The sequence below is a fragment of the Lolium rigidum genome, chromosome 4 (assembly GCF_022539505.1).
Source record: "Lolium rigidum isolate FL_2022 chromosome 4, APGP_CSIRO_Lrig_0.1, whole genome shotgun sequence".
NCBI lineage: Eukaryota > Viridiplantae > Streptophyta > Magnoliopsida > Poales > Poaceae > Lolium > Lolium rigidum.
In genome coordinates this window covers 109910858-109931013 of record NC_061511.1, presented here as the reverse complement: position 1 = coordinate 109931013, position 20156 = coordinate 109910858, and the positions used below count along the sequence as shown (strand labels likewise).

The window sequence follows — 20156 nt, the reverse complement described above, 5'->3', positions numbered from 1 at the left end:
GAAACTCTTTCATACCTGATCATACATAGATGCAACGATTTAGGTAGTATAAAATTCTCAACATGTATATTAGTGGTATCATTTAGGAGTGAATTCACCTGTTGTTTGAGTAGCTTTGCACGAGCCGTTGTAATGGGTCCAATCCTGACTTCATTAGACTTGAGGTTCACAGCAACATCTTGATCATCATGTAATGACAGAGGTAGTAGTTCAGTAGGGATGTCCTCATGAATATTTCGTCTTCACAAAAAACATACTGATCAAATAAGAGGACATCTAAGAGCATCTCCACCGGTAGCCCCGATAGTGGCCCCGGTAGCGATTTGGGGGCCGACGGTGTTTTTGGGCTCACACCGACGCGCTCCAAAAAGTGCCAGTGCGGGTCTGAGCCCAATAGAAGTGTCGACAACCCCGTGCTGGTCCCTTCGCAAAGGGCGCGAATCAGGCGCGGCGGCGCCTCGTGCCACGAGGGTTTTCGTGGGTGGGGCCGCCTTGGCAGCCACTGGAACCCAAATGCTACAACTTTTAAGGGTATTCCCCCGTCTGCCACTCATTTCTCAGGCTCATCGCTCCATCTCCTACGCCCATCCAGTTCACGCCGCGCAAAACCCTCGCCGCCGCCATGCCACCAAACAAGAGCTCCGCTGAAGGCAGCGAAGGCGCCGGTGAAGCCGCGCACGGTGGCGCCGAAGGAGAAGCCAACAAGCATGTCGTGGGAGGCATGGGATGACGGGAAATGCCGCTGCGCCATCATGACGGCTGGCCACAAAAGGCGTCGCATCGTCGCTGAGGCGCACAAAGCCGAGGCTGCGAAAGCGGCGGCCGTGGACGAAGTGTGCCTTAGCTTGGGTGGCCCACCCTCGCCTCCGGGGTACTTCGTGGAGGCACCGTTGCTCTCGCAGATGCTTTTGTCCCAGATGGACGGCCGCGCCCACTACTCCCCCGAGTACGCCGAGAGCGACACCGTCGACCCCAACGCGACGTTCTCACCGGATTCGGCACCAAGGGGCAGCGGCGCCTTTCGCTTCACCGTCGACCTGAACGCGTCGCCAGATCTGCGCTATCGCGTCCCAGGCAGCAACGCCGGCCACGTGACTGACGGCACCTGCCTCCCCCGCAGCCTCTTTAGCGACGACAGTAGGAGCCTCCACCAGGTGTTCAGCAGCACGTTCGTCATGTCCATGGGCGACGACGACGTGAGTTTTCTGACCTTGTACACATATTGTAGACCGTCGGCGAGTCAAACTCGTTTTTTATTGCATAGATGGACGGCGCCGATATCCTGAGTGGCTTCTTCCTCCATAGTGTAGGTCTTGAGTTTGGCAAGGCGACTACGACGAAGAGGACGAGGTGCTGATCGACGCCAACACTAGCGTGACCACGACGACGAAGTAGAAGAACCTGGTCGCTGGCACTTGTGGTCCTAGGTGGAAGGCCTTGGAGTATGAGTGCCCATCGACGCGTTTAAGTTAGTGACCTTCCGCCCCATAACCGGCACGAATCAAACCTCCAACAAGTACTACAAGCGCCTCCTTGATCAATTCAATGAGAGGAAGAATTATGGCAAGTATGCCACTATCCACATGATCCGGAACGAGGGCGCCCTCTCTCACCGAGGGACGCCGTCCTCTTCACTCTCAACAAGGACGGCGCCGGAGAAGATGGGTCGGTCGAAGCCGCCACCGCCTCTATCGGACGCCAAATTGGCAACAAGAAGGTCAAGGCTGAGAGAAATGTGGTGCCTGGATTGGCTGCCAAGGATGCCTGCTTCGAGAAGATGATGTCCTCCTTCTCCATGGAGAACAAGGAGATCCGCCGCCATGTGGAAAGCAGATAAGCAAGATGTGAAGATTGAGTTGGAGAGGGACAAGGTAGAGGCGGCGAAGATGGAAGCTCCCGCCGCCATGAAAGCCACGAATGAAGCGACGCATCTTTCGTCGGCCAAGATGACTCAAGAATCCAAGATTTTGATGGCGGACATGGCGACCATGTACCCATTGGCGAGGGTGTGGCACGAGATGTACCACGAGCTCATCGGCAAGGAGGTGCTATCAACGCAAGCTGCTGCGGCGGCGTCCGTGACAACATCGACACCAACGACGTTCATGCCTCCGTCGGCGCCCGTGGAGCCCGTGTCGGCGATGGAGGTGCCGCAGGCGATCGCCGACAAGGAGGACATCGTCGAGGTTGAGCCGCCAATGACGCTGTTCATGTGATCGTTTGGCCTCGAAGCCCAACTTATATTTTTTTGTAGCCGAACTATGTATGACGGTGATTTAGTGGCCGGATGTTAACCTAGACTTTATATTCGAAACCTAAATTTAAATTTCTATCCTTATTCTGACATTTTGTTCAAAAAATTCTAATGAGGTCTTTGGTTTGGGGGGACGTTGGTGTGGGAGCATGTTCCCTAAACGGAGAAAGTTGCGCCGGCGGACCTGCTTGCTCCTGCTTGCGTGCTAAGGGCATCTCCAACCGAGCGACCCAATCCGTTTTGGGCTGTTTGGGTGGCCGAGCGGACACCCGGACAGCGGTCCGCGTCCGCGTGTCCGTTTGGGTCGCACGCTGCGCCCAACGCGCGGACGCAACGCATATGTAATAAAAAAACAAAAATGAAAATAAAAAAGGAAAACAACAAAAAAATAAATTTTAACTAGTGGGTAATTAAACTTAGCCTTATTTTGGGCAATTTTTACACAAAAGAAAGCCCTATATGGGCTTTAAACTAAAAAAAGCAAACCCTAGCCAGGGTTTGCGAGCACGGTGGCCGCCTGAAAGGATCGTATGCCGCACCTAGAGGGGGGGGGGTGAATAGGTGCTAACCAATTTTTAGTTCTTTTTCAATTTAGGCTTGACACAAAGGTAAATTCTCTAGATATGCAACTAAGTGAATTTACCTATATGACTAGGTTATCAACTAAGCAAGATATAGCTACGCAATATATATGAGATAGAATAGGATAGAGGTAACCGAGAGAGGAGCACGCGATGACACGGAGATGATTCCCGTAGTTCCCTTCCTTTGCAAGAAGGTACGTCTACGTTTGGAGGAGTGTGGTTGCTACGCAAGCCAAACCAATAGCCACGAAGGCTTCACTCAGATCTCCTGTGAGCAACGCCACGAAGGCCTAGCCCACTTCCACTAAGGGATTTCCTCGAGGCGGAAACCGGGCCTTTACAAGGTTCTTGGGGCACACATCCACAACCGAATTGGAGGCTCCCAAATCTGTAACAACACAACAATCAACAACAATACATCAACACAAATCAACTAGGGATCCAAAAAGGAACACTAGCAAGGGGGCCCTCAAACAAATGAGGGGGAAATGTAAATCGCTTCGGTGAGGATGTAGATCGGTGGCTTCTCCTTCGAATCTCCAAAGATCAAGAGCTTTGGTTGGGGGAGGAAGGAGATCTTGCAAATCTTGTGTTCTTGAGGTGGCTCTAATGGTGGTGAAGCTTGGCAGATTTTTCTTGCAATGATTGAGCAAAGGAGGAAGGAAGAAGAAGAGGGGTATAAATACCCCTCCCCAAAATCCAGCCGTTGGGGCTTCGGAGGCCGGATATTCCGGCCTAAGTAAGGGCCGGATAATCCGCCCCCCGGATAATCCGGCCTCAGGTACAAAACCGGGAGAATGTCCGGCCAAATATCCGGCCTCTAACCAGACTTGCTTTTCTTCAGGTCCTTAGCCATTTTCGAGGGGGGCGGATATTTCCGAAATGTCCGGCCCGGATAATCCGGCCTTGGGACAAAACCGGGACAATATCCGGGCAAATATCCGGCCTCTATCCAGAAGCATACTGAGCCGCAAATCCTCAAGTCCTTAGCCGAAAAACTGGGGGCCGGATATTTTGGAAATATCCGGCCCGGATTATCCGGCCTGATGATCTTTTTGCTGCATCTTTTTGACAGAACTGACCACATCCAACACACATAAAAATGTATCTATATAATCCCTGTACCAGTGATACGTCCCAAACGTATCTATAATTTCTTATGTTCCATGCTACTTTTATGATGATACTCACATGTTTTATACACATTATATGTCGTTATTATGCATTTTCCGGCACTAACCTATTGACGAGATGCCGAAGAGCCGATTCTTTGTTTTCTGCTGTTTTTGGTTTCAGAAATCCTAGTAAGGAAATATTCTCCGAATTGGACGAAATCAACGCCCAGGGGCCTATTTTCCACGAAGCTTCAAGAAGTCCGAAGAGGAAACGAAGTGGGGCCACGAGGCGACGACACGCTAGGGCGGCGCGGCCTGGGCCTTGGCCGCGCGGCCCTGTTGTGTGGCCACCTCGTGACGCCCCTGACCTACCCTTCCGCCTACTTAAAGTCTTCGTCGTGAAACCCCCAGTACCGAGAGCCACGATACGGAAAACCTTCCAGAGACGCAGCCGCCGCCAATCCCATCTCGGGGGATTCAGGAGATCGCCTCCGGCACCCTGCCGGAGAGGGGAATCATCTCCGGGAGGACTCTTCATCGCCATGATCGCCTCCGGATTGATGTGTGAGTAGTTCACCCCTGGACCATGGGTCCATAGCAGTAGCTAGATGGTCGTCTTCTCCTAATTGTGCTATCATGCTCGATCTTGTGAGCTGCCTATCATGATCAAGATCGTTTATTTGTAATCCTACATGTTGTGTTTGTTGGGATCCGATGGATATTGAATACTATGTCAAGTTGATTATCAATCTATCATATATGAGTTGTTTATGTTCTTGCATGCTCTCCGTTGCTAGTAGAGGCTCTGGCCAAGTTGATACTTGTGACTCCAAGAGGGAGTATTTATGCTCGATAGTGGGTTCATGCCTCCATTAAATGCGGGACGGTGACGAGAAAGTTCTAAGGTTGTGGATGTGCTTGTTGCCACTAGGGATAAAACATCGATGCTTTGTCTAAGGATATTTGTGTTGATTACATTACGCACCATACTTAATGCAATTGTCTGTTGCTTGCAACTTAATACCGGAAGGGGTTCGGATGATAACCTGAAAGTGGACTTTTTCGGCATAGATGCATGTCTGGATGGCGGTCTATGTACTTTGTCGTAATGCCTCGATTAAATCTCATAGTACTCATCATGATATATGTATGTGCATTGTTATGCCTTCTTTATTTGTAAATTGCCCAAGCTGTAATTTGTTCACCCAACATGCTATTTATCTTATGGGAGAGACACCACTAGTGAACTGTGGACCCCGGTCTATTCTTTACATCTGAAATACAATCTCTTGCAATACTTGTTCTTTCTTGTTCTTAGCAAACAATCATCTTCCACACAATACGGTTAATCCTTTGTTCACGGCAAGCTGGTGAGATTGACAACCTCAATCGTTACGTTGGGGCAAAGTACTTTGGTTGTGTTGTGCGGGTTCCACGTTGGCGCCGGAATCCCTGGTGTTGCGCCGCACTATACTTCGCCGCCATCAACCTTCAACGTGCTTCTTGGCTCCTCCTGGTTCGATAAACCTTGGTTTCTTTCTGAGGGAAAACTTGCTACTGTCTGCATCACACCTTCCTCTTGGGGTTCCCAACGGACGTGTGTCAACTGCACGCATCAACCACTTAAACAAACATTAGTGTATCACATACATTGACATCAAACACACAAAACATAATATGAGAGATGTTCTTTCACCGCCGGCAGTTTTACTCCCAGTAGTACTCGTCGTCGTCGCCGTCGATGAGGACGACGCCCCCCGGCGTCGACGCGCTGTTCCGGCTCGAAACGCCGGAGGGCGCCGGGGACTCGCCGGCCTGCGACCACTTCGCCCTTTCGCAGGCGGAGTGCGGGTCCGGAGGGCTCGCCGGCCTGCGCAGCCGCGCCCTCCGCGCGGACTCCTTCCGGAGCTGCTCCTCCGCTGCGGCCTGCAGCTCCGCCTCTAGCTGGAGCGCGGCCCGGCGCTCCTCCTCCTCCGGAGCGCCGCCTGGCGCGTGGCCTCCTCCTGCCGGCGCGCCATCTCGAGGAAGGCCCACGCCTCCGCCTGGGCGTCCTCCTGGGCCTTCCTGGCCTTCTCCTCCAGCGCGAAGGCGCGCAGCGTCTCGGCGAGGTGCGGCCATTTGGCCAGCTCGTCGAGGTCGCGCTGCTCGCGGGACGCCGCGAGCGCCGCCTGCAGCTCCGGATCGTCCTCCTCCTCCTGGGGATGGGGCTCGTCGATGTAGAGGCCACCGGGGCGGCGGCTAGCCCGCCTTGCAGGTGTGCGCGGCTGCGCGGGAGGCCGCGCCGTCGCAGACGTGAAGCACGTGTGCCGGCGCGCATCGTGCTCCACCTCGAACCACAAGTCCCAGTTGGGACTTGCGTCGCCGTACGCGGGGTCCTCCTGGAGGTCCGCCGGCAGCTGCACGTGACGCCTCCGGATCTCCGCGACGCGGGCGCGGCCGGAGCCCGGGATGGGCGGCACCGGAACCCGATCTAGGCTCAGGTGCCAGCCGTGGGGGGGGGGGTGCACGTCCCCCCACGGCATTGGGACGCCGGCGTCCCAGAACATCTGCGCCACCGCTACGGTGACGTAGATCCGGTCGCGTCTGGGAGGAGCCGGCGGCCCCATGGCGAACGCCGCCGGCGCGACTGGCCGGCTGCTGCCGGCCTCGTGGTCGTTGGCGGACGGCTCGAACTCCCGCTTCGGGGACATGGCGGCGCGGAAGCTCGAGCTCGTGCGTGCGTGCGGCCGGAGTGGAGAGTGGGAACTGGATAGGGACAGTCCCCTCCCCAGTCCACATTTAATAGGACTGGGGCACCGACAGCTAGGCCAGCCACGCGGTCGAACACGCGAGGACGCCGCGTGCCATCCGCGGCCTGGGCCAGGTTTGCGTCGTTCCGGACGCCGCGGCCATCCGCTTTTGCGGTGCGTCCCCGCGTTGGGCCGTATTTTTGTCCGGCTGGACCCATCCGAACGCGCGGGCACGGGATGGGTAGCCGCGTTGGAGATGCCCTGAGTCTCATTAAATTTTCCTAAGCTAGCCCTGTGCGACGTCCGCTCATCGATCGGCCGTCCTCCTCGCGATCTCGCCTCGCTCACTTCCCTGTAACGACCCGCCCTAGATCGGATCAGGTCGCAGCAGAGGAATTGCAGAATCTGAGAGGATGAGAGGAGAACAGCAGAAGGTGAGGAACAGAGCTAGAAGATGAGATCGTTTCACACATTCATTCATTCGATACGGATACAGCCAAGGTTCAGAGTATTTAACCCAACACACATTGGGCCACACACGACACCAGTTAACACGGCCCACGGCCTTCTGCTCTTATGTCACACTCCTAAGTTAGGAGTGGTAGCATGTGTGACATTGCCCTCCTCTTCAAATGGAGCGCCTTCTCAGATTTGAGCGGCAGGGTAGCGACGACGCAGCACATCGTAGTCTTCCCACGTCGCTGAAGCTTCAGATAGATCCTGCCAAAGAACCTTGACTTGCACCAATGCTGCATCTCCCTTCTTCACCATGCGACGCTCAAGGATTTTCACAGGCATTGTGTCAATTGTTGAAAGATCCGGTGGCTTGGGCAACTCTGCAAAGACAGGTGTATAATCTGGGGTGAATGGCTTTAGCTGCGAAACGTGAAAAACTGGATGAATCCGACTAGCAAGAGGCAACTGCAGTTTGTAGGCCAGCTTCCCAAATTTTTCAAGCACACTAAAAGGACCAAAAAACTTGTATGCCAACTTAGTACACGGTCGATTAGCGACTGTGGACTGCGCGTAGGGTTGCAGTTTCAACAACACTTGGTCACCCACAGCAAATTCCCTCTCGGAACGATTTCTGTCAGCTTTCTTCTTAAAGCGATGCTGTGCTCGAGTAAGTTGAGCACGTAGAGTTTCTGTGTGAGCAAGCCAGTCCATCTGTTCAGCGTCGGTGCTATTTTCTGACCACTGTAACATACCTCCCAAATTTGGTTCGCGGCCATATAAAGCTTTGAACGGAGAGCAGTTCAATGAAGCATGGTGGGAAGAATTATACCAGAATTCAGCTGTAGACAACCAACGACGCCAATGTTTTGGATTGTCCTGTATTGCACTCCGCAAATACATCTCCATGCACTGATTTACTCGCTCTGTCTGGCCGTCCGTTTGAGGATGATAAGCCGTTGAGTACGAAGTTTGGTTCCAACCGTGGTAAAGATACCCCGCCACACAGCACTGGTGAAAATGCAGTCACGGTCGGACACAATTGAAAGTGGCACGCCATGCAACTTAATGACGTTATCCCGGAGAGCCTTAGCCACTTGTGATGCGGTGAAGGGGTGACGAAGAGGAATAAAATGGGCAAACTTCGTCAATCGATCAACCACCACCAAAATTGTGTCAAAACCTTCCGACATAGGCAACCCTGTGACAAAATCCATAGTGACATCTTGCCATGGAGCATCAGGAATGGGTAAAGGCTGAAGTTTCCCTGCAATTTTATTGTGTTCATGCTTGGCTTGTCGACGGACTTGACACTGTCGCACATAATCTTCAACCGCTGTTTTCAACCCAGTCCAGCAGAACAGTTTCTTCGGACGGTGGTAAGGTGATGTGGAGCCGAGTGGCCGCCCACGGCACTGTTGTGCAAGGCACCGATGAGCTTGGTCCGTAGGGCAGAATTATTCCCTATCCATAACTTGCCTTTGCAGCGAATCAGTCCTTGATTAAGGGAATAGCCTTGCTCGTCCGGACTATGAATGGCTAACCTGCGAAGGAGATCCTGGGCTTCCATGTCGGTTTCATAAGAGTTAACCACTTCAAGCACCCAGCTTGGTTGACAAAGTGATAGAGCGTTCATTGTCATCAAATGACCCACTCTTGAGAGAGCGTCGGCTGCTCCATTATCGGCCCCCTTTTTATATTGAAACTTGAATTGCAGCCCAACAAGCTTGGCCATGGCCTTGCGTTGTAATTCTGTGTCCAATTGTTGATCACCCAGGTTACACAAACTCGATGATCGGTGAGAATGGTGAAGGGACCGCGCTACAGATACGCGCGCCACCTGTCCACGGCCATCATCACGGCAAGAAATTCCTTCTCGTAAGTGGAAAGCTTCTGATTCTTGACTCCCAATGCTTTACTGAAATAAGCGAGAGGGTGTCCGTCTTGTGTCAGAACTGCGCCAACACCCGTATCACAAGCATCAGTCTCGATGGCAAAAGGCCGATCAAAATTGGGTAGAGCAAGAACCGGTGTGCTTGATCATGGCAGCCTTGAGTTGGTCAAACGCCGGTCGAGCTTGTTCATTCCACTGAAACCCCTTCTTCGTCAACAGTTGGGTCAGTGGCTTTGCAATAATACCATAACGGGCAACAAACTTGCGATAATAGCCGGTGAGGCCGAGAAAACCTCGCAGTTCAGTCGCCGTAGTGGGCACTGGCCACGCATTCATCGCCCGAGTCTTGTCCATGTCAGTTGCCACTCCTGCCTCCGAAATGACATGCCCCAGATACTCAATTTTGGTCTGAGCAAAAGAACACTTTGATGCCTTGGCAAACAATTGATGTTGGCGGAGCAGAGACAAGACAATTCGCAAGTGTTCCTGGTGTTCCTGCAGATTTGCACTATACACAAGGATATCGTCCAGAAAAACGATCACGAACTTACGTGTATATTCCGCGAAGATCGAGTTCATGAGGCACTGAAATGTTGCCGGCGCGTTCGTGAGGCCAAAGGGCATCACACGGAAATGGAAATGGCCATGATGTGTCTTAAAGGCCGTCTTCTCTTCGTCCTCTGGGCGCATTCTAATTTGGTGATATCCGGCTCGTAAATCCAGCTTCGAGAATAGCGTTGCGCCTGCCAGTTCATCCAGTAGCTCATCAACAATTGGAAGAGGGAACTTGTTCTTCACCGTGGCAAGATTTAAACGCCGGTAATCGATGCAAAACCTCCAACTGCCGTCTTTTTTCTTGACTAAAAGCACAGGTGCTGCATAAGGACTCATGATATGCACAATTGTGCCAGCTTGTAGCATTTCCCGGACTTGCCTCTCAATTTCATCCTTTTGCAGTGGTGAGTACCGGTAGGGTTTTGAATTGGGTGGTTTGGCGCCCTCTTCTAAGGTAATAGCATGATCATACAAACGGGCAGGAGGCAAACCGGATGGTTCAGCAAACACGTCCGCAAAATCGTGCAACACCACTTGCACCGATTCCGGAATATCTCCATCTACCGATAGAGTGGAGTCGGAGGGCTGCTCAAGCATGGCTAGGGCCCAAATATCATTATGAGCTTCCAATTGGTGCAATGTGTGTAAGTCAATATGTTCCACTCGCTGCGATAACCGAAGGAAGGATACCTTGCAAAGTTATCCATTTGCCCTTGTGAGTGAAGGAAATCGCTTTGTCTTTCCATCGACAATTCATAGTATTGATGGCTCCCAACCAGTCCATGCCTAACACTCCATCATATGTGCCCAACTCCAGAACCCTCAAATCAGTGTTAAACACTTGTCCGTGGCTGCACCATTCCATTTGTGGTACCAATTTGTCACATCTGTATATATTGGCCATTTTCTATTTTAACCGGCACAGGGGAAATAGAGACAGTAGAGGAAATTGAGGCGAGCTGCAAAAGCAGAGTCAACAAAACTATGTGTGCTGCCGGAATCCAATAACGAAGCATTGCACGGTTACCAACGGTAGCCTGAATTCCGATGCAAGATGAGGATTCGGTGCTCGAAGTTGCTTGAGAAGAAAGCGGACAACATTGAGCTGTGGGGTAAGCTGGATCATCCAACAATTCCAAAGCTCGACAGCCTCATCATTCAACAACTCTCCAAATTCACCAATCTGAATGGTCAACAATTGAGCACCCTGTTTCTTGCATCGATGGTCATGCGAATATTTTTCGCCGCACTTGAAACAAAGGTTGTTTGCGCGTCGGAAGTCACGCAGTTGCCGCTCTCGCGCAAAATCATCCGGCGGCACTCGTGGGGCTGCTGGAGGACGGTGATGGACAGGAGCTGCAGCAACCGCAGCCGGAGGAGGACACCCGCCGGCGCTGGCCGAACTCGCGAGTCTACTTGCCTCTATCTCTTCTTCCCGAATGCGTGCAAAGACCGTGGCTCTAGTGATGCTGGTAGGAGCTTGGATTCGTACCGCTGCACGCAACTCATCCTTCAATCCAAGAATGAAGCTGTGTCACAAAAAACTTGGTGCTCGGACCGGGATCAAGAGCTAGTAAGCGATACATGTACTTGCTCAAGCTGGAGACGATATTCGGCTACTCGTCCCCGTCCGACGCAGCTCGCAATAATGTGTGCATTTGAACCTCAAACTCGTCCGGCCCAAATTCTTCTTGCAGCGCGTGCGAGAACACCTCCCAGGTCATGGTGCGACGAGCTTGACGAGCCGCTTGCCACCACGGCGCAGCCCGGCCCTCCGGATACAAGGACGCCGTCGTAACCCATGTGGCTGGCGAAGTGTGGTAGAGCTCGAAATAGGACAAACGAGCGATCCAACCGGAGACTTGGCAAGCGACCATCGAAACGGGGAAATCGTGTTTCGGTGGCTTGACGAATGGCTCCCTCTCCTCTCGCTGCACTCGATGCGTGATTGTGTCGAACAGGTGGAGGGCGCTACAATTGGTTTTCGGGCGCTTCGGGTATCGGTGGCATCCCGTTGTTGGCGAGACGAGGATACCCCGGCATCCCGAGCCCCGAGGCGACGAACGTCGCAGCTTGCCGCACGATTCTCCGCCAACCGTGCACGCGCCGTCGTTGTTGACGTGACGGCGGACACTCGCTTGGCGTGTATTATCCACCTCCGCTTGCGTGAGATCGACTTGTTTGCGCACTGCCCGGAGATCCTGAGCGACTTGCGCGTTGAAGGCCGCTCTGCTCCTCATGGCGCTGATTGCTGAGAATCACGCCATCATCCAAGCGCTTGAGGATTTGGGCCAGCAAGGTCTTCGTCTGCTCACCCGTCGTCTCCACCGCCATGAGGACCTGCTGCGTCCGCGCGGAAGCTTTCGCCGGCGCCGTTGCGACTCCTCCAAGCAGATCCAACCAAGCTAGGGATTCTGCGGGATTCCACCGAAGCGGATTCCCACCTTTCGCGAGGAATTACGGATCGATGCCGAGAAATTACCGAGCGCGTACGGGCGGAGAAAAATTCCCTGGAATTTCGGCTCCGGATACCAATTTGTAACGACCCGCCCTAGATCGGATCGAGGTCGCAGCAGAGGAATTGCAGAATCCGAGAGGATGAGAGGAGAACAGCGAGAAGGTGAGGAACAGAGCTAGAAGATGAGATCGTTTCACACATTCATTCATTCGATACGGATACAGCCAAGGTTCAGAGTATTTAACCCAACACACATTGGGCCACACACGACACCAGTTAACACGGCCCACGGCCTTCTGCTCTTAGGGCATCTCCAACCGGGCGACCCATCCCGCGCCCGCGCGTCCGGATGGGTCGAAACGGACAAAACCGCGGCCCAGCGCGCGGACCCATCCCTAGAACGGATGGCCGCGGCGTCCGGGACGACCCAAACCCGGCCCAAATCTTGGACGAGTTTGCGTGGCCGCGGACGCGAAAGGCTGGTCGCTCGCGTCCTCCCTTGTCCGCCCCTGGCCCGCCTGTCAGCCTCCCAAAACACAAGCCCGTCGCCCACATCTCCCCACCGCTCCGCCGCCACCCACGGACCGGCGATTTGGGAGCGCGTCGCCGCCGGCCATCGTCGTCGAGACGCCGGCAAGCGGGGCGGAAGCATAGGTCGAGGTCCCGCGCTGCTTTCGCCGCGTCGTAGCGAGTCGGAGGGACGACGCCGCCGGCGCCGTTGTCCTCTCACCGTCGCGACACCTCCCGCCGTTCGCAGCTGCGCCGTTTCCGCCGGAGGTGAGCTCTCCTGCACCGTGTATCCGGACCGGACGTCGTCCGAGACGGCCGCTTCTGCAGTCGCTACGAAGCATTTGGATCGCCTCCGCCTGCGAGGTGTTCGGTCAAATGCTCGAACTAAAATGTGTCCCTTTTCAGATCATGGTGGACAGCGACGACGAGTACTACTTCAAGAACTTCATTGACACGTCGTCAGAAGAGGAGTCCGACGACGATTTTTTCACGGATGCTTCGCGCTGCTCATCCACGAGCACGTCGTCTCGCAAATCCCCGTGCATCGGGGGTCCTTGCCGGGCGCGCGGCCGCCTTGGACCGCAAAGAGAACGCGGCCACGACCAGCTCTACAACGACTACTTCAAACCCAAGCCATTGTTCGTGCCGTCCATGTTTCGCCGTCGTTTTCGGATGACCGAGCCGCTGTTCCGCCGGATAATGGATGCCGTGAAGATCTACGACGACTACTTCGTGCGAAAGTGGATGCAATTGGCAAGGTAGGCCTCTCTTCGTACCGAAATGCACGGCGAGCGATTAGGATGCTCGCATATGGCGTTGCCGGTGATTTCGTAGATGAGTACACGCGCATGAGTGAGTCAACCGGCTTGGAATCGATGTACGGGTTCTCGCGGAGCCGTGATCGGTTCGTTCGGAGAACAGTACCTCCGGCAACCTAATGCGGAGGACACAGCTCGTCTATTGTCGATCAACGCTTCCGGGGGTTTTCTCGGGATGCTTGGCGAGCATAGATCGCATGCATCGGGAGTGGAAGAAGCTGCCCCTTTGGTTGGCGGGGGTATACGACGGCCATTCGAGGGGTGCACGGTCATTCTTGAAGGCTGTTGCTTCCCATGACACATGGATTTGGCACTCATTCTTCGGAATGGCTGGCTCGCACAATGACATCAATGTCTTTGCGAGCGCTCTCCGGTGTTTGATAGGCTAGCGTACGGTCAGTCCCCTGATGTGGATTTTGAGATCAATGGCCACCACTACACGAAGGGGTACTACCTTGCTGATGGTATCTATCCACCTTGGGCTACACTCGTTAAGACAATCCGGAACCCCAACTCAGAAGGAGGCAAGGTTTGCCAAAGAGCAGGAGGCAGCCCGGAAAGATGTCGAGCGGGCGTTTGGCATCCTCCAAGCTCGTTGGGCTATCGTCAGACACCCTGCCAGAGCCTGGGATGTGCAAACTCTGTGGGAGGTGATGACCGCTTGTGTAATCATGCATAACATGATTGTTGAGGTAGAGCGGGATGATTCACTCTTTGATATTGGTCGGGAAGGCCAAGGAGAGTTGGTTACTCCTCGGCAAGGAGCTCCGGCATCATTCCGGGACATTCTTCATGCGCACCATGAAATTCGAGATGTAGTCTGTACACAACCGGCTTCGAGGCTGATTTGGTCGAGCACATGTGGCGACGACGTAGGCAACAATGCTGCAAACAACAATGATGAAGGAAATCCCGAAGCCTAGAGCATTTGTATCGTTTTTTCATTTTATTTCAATAATACTTTATCCTTGATTACATGGACTATGTAATGTGTAATACATTTTGAGCATTTGTACTATTTTATATATTTTATATAATATTTTTTTGCGTTTTTCTAGTGAATTTACAAGAAAAACATGCCATATGGCGCCGCGACCCAAATCTGCCGCGTTGGGCGCACCGCGCGACCCAAACGGACGCGCGGACGCGGGGCGCTGTCCGCGCGTCCGCTCGGGCACGCAAACGGCCCAAAACGGACGGCCCAGCGCGTCCGTTTGGGTCGCCCGGTTGGAGATGCCCTTATGTCACACTGCTAAGTTAGGAGTGGTAGCATGTGTGACATTCCCTTCCCTTTCGTCAGGCACAGCTGTCAAATCATCCATCTCAAGCTCTCAAATAATCGGACAAAAAGAGAAGAAACGAAATTATTTTCTTCAACATTTCCCCATCTAATTCGTCGAGAGCGAGGACGAGGGCGGGAAGAGACCGCGACGATGTCGGTGCCGGAGGCGGGGCAATCGACGGGGAGGGACGAGCAAGAGAGCGACGCGTACGAGCAGCACCAGACTAGGGTTCTCTCGGCGCTGATGCAGGGCTTCTGCGCCGCGCGGTACCGCAAAGCCGATAACACCCCCTGCCCCATCGACCAGGTCTGGCGACTCGACTGCCTCCTTTCGACCACGCTTTCTTACAAGATGCGTGCCGTTTCTTTTCGATTTGCGTGATTTACTGATGTATTGCCGTGATATTCTATGTTTGGAGCATGGTTGGGTTTCTTTTTGTGCATATACTGTAGGATTCATTGATCTAGGTCGTGAGATTGCGTGATGCATATTTTGCGGAATTGGAATTTGTATTGTTGCTTTACCACTAGATGTCGTTAACTTCTGGGAATGTTATTTGCCTTGATAGAACGAGTGTGGTTTCCTGCTCAATGGAAGGTGAGAATTTACCAGATGATTTTAACTTTAGTAGTTAGCATTTGTATGGCGTACTACCTGTTTCGTGGGGAGTGGAGACAGTTTTAAGTTCAGTGATATGCGCCATAATTCAGTCTGCTGCGTAGGTGTAACCACAGATGTACCAAGTGGTAACTGTGGTACTCCCTCCGGTTCATATTAATTGACTCTAATATGAATGTATCTAGACACATTTTAGTTATAGATACATCCATATTAGAGTCAATTAATATGAATCGGAGGGAGTAACATACTTGCATTCTACCACTTTTTTTAATGAAAAAAAAGTTGATTTTAAACTGTTCAATTACTCCTCAGTTCCAAAATGTAAGACCTTTTGGCCAAAACGTCTTACATTTTGGAACAGAGGTAATAGACATCTTGATGTGGCTTGCAGGGCCTCTACTTGGGCTCTATTGGAGCAGCACTGAACAAGGATGCCCTGAAGAGCTTGAACATCACCCACGTCTTGGTTGTTGCCAGATCACTGAATCCTGCCTTTCCAGCAGAATTTACCTACAAGAAGATCGAGGGTATTATATGCTTTTCTTTATTCCCTATTTGTTACCTGTGATTTACCAGATATGATATTTGCCCTATGACCTTTATTATACAGCTTAAGACCCTGGCATTTCTGATAAGTTCAATACACAGATTAACCAACTTTTCACCTTTTGGGCTATATTAAAATTGAAGTGTTGGAGCATTCACATTCTTAAAATAAAATTCACATAAGGAGCATCTTAATCTTGACTCTGTATTGAGCTATATTAAAATTGAAGTGTTGGAGCATTCACATTCTTAAAATAAAATTCACATAAGGAGCATCTTAATCTTGACTCTGTATTGTCGGTTTCTTAGCCTTCACTCACTGAGTGTGTCTACCTTGGCAATTTTCTGCTGTTGTTATCCAAGGTTTTCCTGGAGAACTAAAGGCATACTTTCTTTATTGACACAGTACTTGACAGCCCAGATACGGATTTGGTAAAGCATTTTGGTGAATGCTTTGCTTTCATAGATGAAGGTATCTGCACTGGTGGCAATGTGTTGGTTCACTGCTTTGCAGGGCGGTCCCGGAGGTAAAGTTGTTTCCTAGGAGTTCTTAAATGTCAGCTATTTTGTTCAATATCGCTATATCATCAGTAACATCTTAATTCGAAAATTATTTTCTTTATTCATATATACTAGAGTGGAAGACTATAGATATATAGTGGACAAACAGATGAAACATTGTTGTGATGTTCTACGAAAGCATGGTGATGTTTCCATTGTCAAAAAGGCAAAATAACCAATATGCATATACAGAAAACTAAGATAATATTTTTAGATTTGAATTTAGAGGTGTATAAGCATAGTCTTATAGTATGTAATAAGAACCCGTATTGGGGAGTATAATTAGCGTGTAATGCTGGTGAACGGTTCATCGGGCGCATAATCCTACTAATCAGCTGTTTCTATATTAATCGCCCTTCATATTTAATTACTGTGACAACTTGCTTACGAGTCATTGGCATATGGTAGTGTGTGGAGGTACTCAAAATTTGGATTAATAACTCGTTAGATATTATCTGTTGATTTGTCATGGATAATATTCTGACTTCAAATGTGAAACTAATTAGTTCTGAGGTGATCTTTGTCTAAATTTCCAGTGTTACTGTTGTTCTTGCATATCTCATGAACAAGCATCAGATGAGCCTGCAAAGTGCCATGTCACTGGTTAAAAGCAAGCGGGCTCAAATAGCACCTAATGAGGGTTTTATGTCCCAGCTGGTGAACTTTGAGAAGTCTCTGCAAGGTAAATACAAATAGCTCTTTTTTTCATTATGATGGTTTGTATGTTTAATTTGTATCAGAAGCGAGGTAAACCTGTTTGTCCAAATAACAGCAATTTTGTATTAGGAGTGTCAATTCCTTCATAGTTTGTACTTCTTTCTGTTCATTTTTATTGCAAAATGTACCATGGACATCAAACTCAGGATTTGACTACTAGTATTTTTTTCAAATCTTTAGGGCTTGCTTATAGAAAAAAACTTTAGGGCTTGTTTGGACCAGAACAGATAAGCTAAATCTTTTGGATTGCTAGGAAACTGTAGTAAGTCCTTGCCAAACGAAACTACTTTTACTAATCGCCATCTACCCAGCCAACCCTTCATGGGGTTTCTGAATATTTTTTCCATGTATAATGCCAATAGGCAATAGCTTATAGTCAAGCTATATTTTTCCATGCAAAGATGTCAGCACATTCATGCAAGCAGATGTTTAATTAAATCTACATGTAGATAGTTTCTGCTCTGTGATAGTGGTATTTCTGGATAACTAGAGATGGATAACCTGGTATGTATCTACACGCTGTACATATCTTGATAGCTGTAGATGCAAACCTGGTTAATGTGATTAGATGCAGCACGGTACCGATTGATCACCTAACCAAAAGCTTCACACTCTGAACAACAATAAATTGATTGCTAAGCAAAAGGATGAACCCTGTAAGTTCTACACCAGTTCCCGCCGAAGCCCTGCCACTCAGCTGCCGACTCTCTAGGCACAATGGGTGTGAGGTACGTTGGCCTAGGCAGCCCTGGAGCTGAAATGTCCCCGGCGGCGTCTGGCAAAGGCGGTGCCACTGCCCTGTTGCTCCGAGTCTTGTTGCCTCTCCATTCTTGGCTGGAGGCAACGCTAGGCGAGGCCTAATGTCATTGTGGTCTGTAGATGGCACCTCCTTACCAAGTTGTAGTCGTTTGGTGAGGACGGTCGTGTGTGTGTGTGTCCCTCCTTCTCGAGGTTGTACCCCTATGTTTTCTTCCTGTTAAATGAAATGAAACGCAAAACCTCTTGCGTTTTCTCGGAAAAAAAAGTTCATATGTACATGATCTATAGTTCTGTACTCCTATAAATATGTCAACCGGTGCTGTAGTCTGTTCACACCCTCCTCCTGATGTGAATCATTAGATGGTGATTCTGTTTACCACTGAAGTTGCATTAAAATTATACGCATGTGGCACAAGACAATTAAGGTGTAACATAGGCTAGTCTTGGCGTGAAACTGTCGAGTAGTCTAATTATTTATCCATAGCAATCATGGATATTTAGCTAGTAGCCAAGAAATATGGATGTAAGACATGCTCATGATATGAACACTTGCAATATATGTTAGACGAAATATAGTTTATGTAGTACATTTTCATCTGATAATTATTTGAGGCCTTAAAGCAAATAGTTAATCAGTTAGTTTTACAAGCATGTCATTTGCATGGACTGAAGTGAAAAGCAAATAAGGTGGAACCACATTATCTGCCTTACTGTATTGAAGGCAAACTTTGCGCTCCCTTTGTGACTATGTCTCATTCTCCAACCCATTCAACTTGAATCCAAGCGTGCATACATCCCCATAATTTCTCACCATTGAGAGGGGCAAATTCTCAGACAAATCAGTACGATGATCACATCTGAAATCCCAATGCCCTCGAGCTCATTCAGCTTTTGATCTTCTGGGTGGCAAGCCAAGTATGTGCTTGGTTGCTTGCATGTACCTGCCTCATATTCTTCGTGGGATGCCCCGTAGATGGCTAATTCTATTGCTATTTTGTATTTTCACATGTGAGAATAGTTTGTTCTCCTGTCCTTGAGTTCTACTAGAATTCAGGGCGGTTGATTAAGGTGAGGAATGGTGTCTTGAGATTTTTTAGTTGGAGATAACACTTGACCCCTGAGTCTTGTTGGGCCTTGGTGAGAGTAGGTCTTCTTTTGGCTTCTAGACCATCACAAAGGTGGTTTGGGAGCATGCCCTTCAGCTGCATTTGATCTGACTAAAGGAAATTGGAGAGCTGAGACAACCTAAAGGCAATGTTTACCTTCAACACATCTAGGCAGAGAAAACCTCCAAACAAGGTTCACACATAGGCAGACCAATAAACCAAACTTTGTAGCATGGAAGTAGGTTTAGTACTACTTTCCCATTATTGCCTGAAGATATTTCGCATGTCTGGGAGTATGCTAGGCTGCTTGTTAACACAAATTTTACTAGCAACGCGGCTCGCTGAAAAGCTTCTGGGACCTTTCCCATGACCCTTTCTATTGATCATTTCCATAAAGTTTTTCTCATTATCTTTTATTTCATTTCCAGTTGTTAGTTTATGAGAGACATAACTACAGTGAAAGTAATCTCAAACTTTTGTTAAGCAGTGGAGCATGGACGAAGAGTCATGCAATCTAACTAACTATAGTGTAAATATCAAGAACCTGGTGTCAACAGCTGCATGACTGCATGTTATTGCCTCCACAAATCAATCAAGGCCATGGCAACCGGTATGGGAGTTACGGTCATCTTATTATACTCGGTTCGAACCAGCTCTAGAGGAATGCAGAGCATACGACATTCTAACGTGTAATTCATTTTCCGCATGAACAACCTTTGCCCCCTTTATTTAGGGCCTATTTGAATAAAGGAAATTTTCCCTTTTGACCAAGGCAAATTGATCTGTTTCAAACTCTCAGCAGCATCAGCCTTCTGAAATGAAGATTTGTATGTATGATTTGTTGAATAGAAATGGTATGCTGGTTGTTGGAGACATATAGATTAGCTTCCGTTCGGGTGGTTGTATATATGTTCCTTCTGTTAGTGATGCTCCTGTTATGAATACAGTTTTCGCACTTTTCAGCCATACAAGGCAGACTACGAAGACCGGGTCCAGTTCACACTATTGGATGATCATTCAGAGTAGAGGGTTTGTCCACTGGATTAACCACAACCCAGTTTAGCTTTCCTCGGAACGAGCCTGCGATGTGGCACAACAAGAGGTGCTATGTTTCGTTTTAGGAGGCTAGCTGCTACGGTTCTTCTCCGTTCTATACTTGTGTTTCGATCTGCAGCGTTTTCGTTTCAGCGACA

At 50.1% G+C, this 20156-nt stretch overlaps 1 protein-coding gene across 2 annotated transcripts; it reads left to right on the top strand.

Moving 5' to 3' along the window:
- Window positions 1–14655: 14655 nt before the first annotated feature.
- Window positions 14656–19868, top strand: LOC124650408 (dual specificity protein phosphatase 1B-like). Of its 2 annotated transcripts, none has more exons than XM_047189939.1 (5): window positions 14656–14959; window positions 15666–15801; window positions 16227–16347; window positions 16918–17063; window positions 19451–19868. In XM_047189939.1, exons 1-5 carry the CDS (start codon window positions 14804–14806, stop codon window positions 19483–19485), a joined length of 594 nt encoding a protein of 197 aa, XP_047045895.1. In that variant the 5' UTR covers window positions 14656–14803; the 3' UTR covers window positions 19486–19868. The 2 variants fall into 2 exon arrangements, with proteins under 2 accessions (XP_047045895.1, XP_047045894.1); XM_047189938.1 differs by having other exon boundaries at window positions 19448–19868.
- The last annotated feature ends 288 nt before the right edge of the window (window positions 19869–20156 follow it).

Excerpts from the sequence above, each read along its gene's own strand:
- LOC124650408 (XM_047189938.1), top strand. The coding sequence starts at position 14,804 with ATGTCGGTGCCGGAGGCGGGGCAATCGACGGGGAGGGACGAGCAAGAG. Across the intron at positions 15,802-16,226 it reads TACCTACAAGAAGATCGAGG|TACTTGACAGCCCAGATACG; the intron begins GTATTATATGCT and ends TTATTGACACAG. Across the intron at positions 17,064-19,447 it reads CTTTGAGAAGTCTCTGCAAG|CAGTGGAGCATGGACGAAGA; the intron begins GTAAATACAAAT and ends ACTTTTGTTAAG.